Source organism: Myotis brandtii, unplaced genomic scaffold (assembly GCF_000412655.1).
Source record: "Myotis brandtii unplaced genomic scaffold, ASM41265v1 scaffold64, whole genome shotgun sequence".
Lineage (NCBI taxonomy): Eukaryota > Metazoa > Chordata > Mammalia > Chiroptera > Vespertilionidae > Myotis > Myotis brandtii.
This window is the reverse complement of record NW_005370460.1, coordinates 176,036-178,765: the sequence shown is the minus strand read 5'-3', so window position 1 is coordinate 178,765 and position 2,730 is coordinate 176,036. Positions and strand designations below refer to the sequence as shown.

The following is a 2,730-nucleotide window of genomic DNA, read 5'->3' as shown; positions in this document are numbered from 1 at the left end:
GGGGGGGGGGGGGGGGGGGGGGGGGGGGGGAGCGGGGAGCCAGCCAGGGTCCTGTCTTCTCTATTTGTTGCTGCTTCCTCCCACTCACATTGATCTTGTCTGTAGCCGCCAAGTTGTCCTGCTCCTACTCGGGCTTCTCCTCTCCCCGAGTGGAGTGGAAGTTTGCCCAGGGTGACATCACCAGCCTCGTGTGCTATAACAACAAGATCACAGGTGAGTCCTGCATCTGGATGCCAGGTCCCCAGGGCCTTCCCACCTCCTCGCTTAGGTGCCTCGGTGTCACGGGCACCAGCTTCTCCCAGCTCTCCAGCCCCCCCTACGCTGGCTCCTCTCCCCGCAGCTCCCTTTGAGGACAGAGTCACTTTCTCGAACACTGGCATCACCTTCCACTCCGTGACCCGGAAGGACACGGGGATGTACACGTGCATGGTCTCGGATGAAGGCGGCACCGCCTACGGGGAGGTCAGCGTCCAGCTCATTGTCCTTGGTATGTGCCAGGTCTCTGTGCCCACTGGGCATGGTTGCTTCCCCCAATGCTGGGTGGGCTCTGCCGAGCCTGGGAGCTCGCTGATGGTGAGGTGCTCTGGGTGGGGACTCAGTCACAGGGAGGCAGGGAGGCCAGCGTGGAGGCTGGGGTAGCGCCCTCGTCAGCCACTTTGCCTCCAGGAGCCCTCCCTGCCCTGTGGTCAGCACCTTCTCTCCTTTCCAGTGCCGCCATCCAAACCCACGGTCACCATCCCCTCCTCCACCACCATCGGGAGCCGGGCGGTGCTGACCTGTTCGGAGGCGGACGGCTCCCCGCCCTCTGAGTACCTGTGGTACAGGGATGGAGCCCTGATGCCTCTGGAGCCCAAGAGAAACCGTGCCTTCAGCAACTCTTCCTACAGCCTGAACCCCAAGACAGGGGAGCTGGTACGGACAGGCAGGCTGAAAAGGGTCGGGACACAGGGCAGAAGCCCTGAAGGTGGGGAGGAGGGACAGCAGCAAGGCGCGCTGGGCTTTAGGATCCAGAGACATAAAAGGCAGGCACGTGGCTCTTGAGCGGGACAGGTGGTTTTCTGCCCTTCAGGTCTTTGATCCCGTCTCGGCCTCTGATACCGGAGAATACTCTTGCCAGGCACAGAACGGGTACGGGACACCCATGATGTCCGATGCTGTGCGCATGGAGGCTGGTGCGTGCGGGCAGGGTGGCAGGGGCGGGGCTCAGACCTGGAGGGGGTGCTTGGGGTCTTTTCCTGCTGCTTGGACCGTGTAGTTGGTACAGTAAGTGAGCATTCATGTGCCCGACCTCTCATTTGTGTCTCGTAGTGGAGCTGAATGTTGGGGGCATCGTGGCAGCTGTCCTAGTGACACTTATTCTCCTTGGATTCCTGATTTTCGGCATCTGGTTCGCCTACAGCCGTGGCTACTTTGACAGTAAGTCCTTGGCCTCAGAGGCTCTCCCTCCTCCGGTCCCCATGCTGGGCTCAGCTCCGGGGTGGTGTGGGGGCTGCATGCTGGCTCCCATCTTCCTGGCTGAGCTGCCTCTGTTCTGCTGATGTGCACCGTCCATTTCTTCTCTTTCAGGAAAGAAGAAAGGGTGAGTGAGGCGCTGTGCCGGGCTCTCTGAGGTGGAGAACATGGATGCGTGTGGTTTGATGCTGAGAGGGGCCCAGGGGAAGGGGGTGGAGGTGGAGGCCACGCCTGGCAGGGAGACATGAGTTTCTCCGGCTCACGGCGGTCTGTGCTGTCCTTTCCCCTCCACCCGAGTCCCCACCTGAGACCTCGTGATTCTGTCCGGTTCTCACTTCTGACCTCAAAGTTTGGCAAGGAGAGGGGCTTGGGTTTGACTGTCCCGTCTTCTGCAGGACCGAGAGCAAGAAGGTCATTTACAGCCAGCCTACCGCTCGGAGCGAGGCAAGTGTCTCAGGGGGTGGGGGGCTCTGGGGCCTGGGTTTGTGTGTTCAGTATGTGAACTAAAGAAGATGAGAGGGCCCTGGCCGGTGTTGCTCAGTGGATAGAGCGTCAGCCCACGGACTGCAGGGTCCCAGGTTCGATTCAGGTCAAGGGCATGTACTTTGGTTGCAGGATCCCTGGCCCGGGTGGGGCCTGCGCAGGAGGCAACCAGTGGATGTCTCTCTCTCCCCCTCCCTTCCACTCTCTCTGAAAATCAATGGAAAAATACCCTCGGTGATAATTACCCCCCAAAAAAGAAGCAGCAGCAGAAGAAGAAGGCTGGAAAGATTGACGGGTTTCGTTTCCGCAGGGGGAATTCAGACAGACTTCATCCTTCCTGGTGTGAGCCTCCCTGGTCTCGCCGCCGCCGGACTCTGGCCCTGAAGCGCCGTCCACAGGAGGCCTGGCATCTTCCAGCCCCGCGAGCCCCCTCTGTCTTCACTGGGATGTGTTTTTAATGTCAGCTCAGCCCCCCGCACCCTCCCCTCCTTCCCGCACTGCGAGGCCCCTGGGACAGCCTTCCTGGCCCCATGGTTCCAGCAGGAGCCTGGCCCTGCCCGCAGCTCCCTGTCCTCGAAGATGCGGGAGCCCAGGGACCCTCAGCTCCTTACTCCAACGGCGGACAGTGCCCGAGGTCTAGGGGCGCCGCGCAGCTCCAGGGGTGGTTTGCCGGCATCGGTTTCTTCCGCCTCTGCGTCCCCCCCAAAGCGCACACCAGCAGACGGACCTCCCTGTGCCTGGAGGAGCCCGCCTGGTTGTGGGGAGCGTCCAAGCTTGCGGGGTGCGAAGCGGAGT

The 2,730-nt window shown here is 61.6% G+C and overlaps 1 protein-coding gene across 1 annotated transcript in view; it reads left to right on the top strand.

Annotated features, from left to right (window-relative positions):
- Positions 1-2,724, top strand: part of F11R (F11 receptor) — a gene marked incomplete at its 5' end in the record, with an annotated part of 2,857 nt that extends 133 nt beyond the window's left edge. The window contains 8 exons of the mRNA XM_014528513.1: positions 106-213; positions 341-487; positions 710-912; positions 1,070-1,172; positions 1,309-1,416; positions 1,567-1,579; positions 1,848-1,896; positions 2,246-2,724. Of these exons, the coding sequence (XP_014383999.1) occupies positions 106-213; positions 341-487; positions 710-912; positions 1,070-1,172; positions 1,309-1,416; positions 1,567-1,579; positions 1,848-1,896; positions 2,246-2,281 (767 nt within the window). The remainder of the gene's footprint in view (positions 1-105; positions 214-340; positions 488-709; positions 913-1,069; positions 1,173-1,308; positions 1,417-1,566; positions 1,580-1,847; positions 1,897-2,245) is intronic.
- Positions 2,725-2,730: the final 6 nt, after the last annotated feature.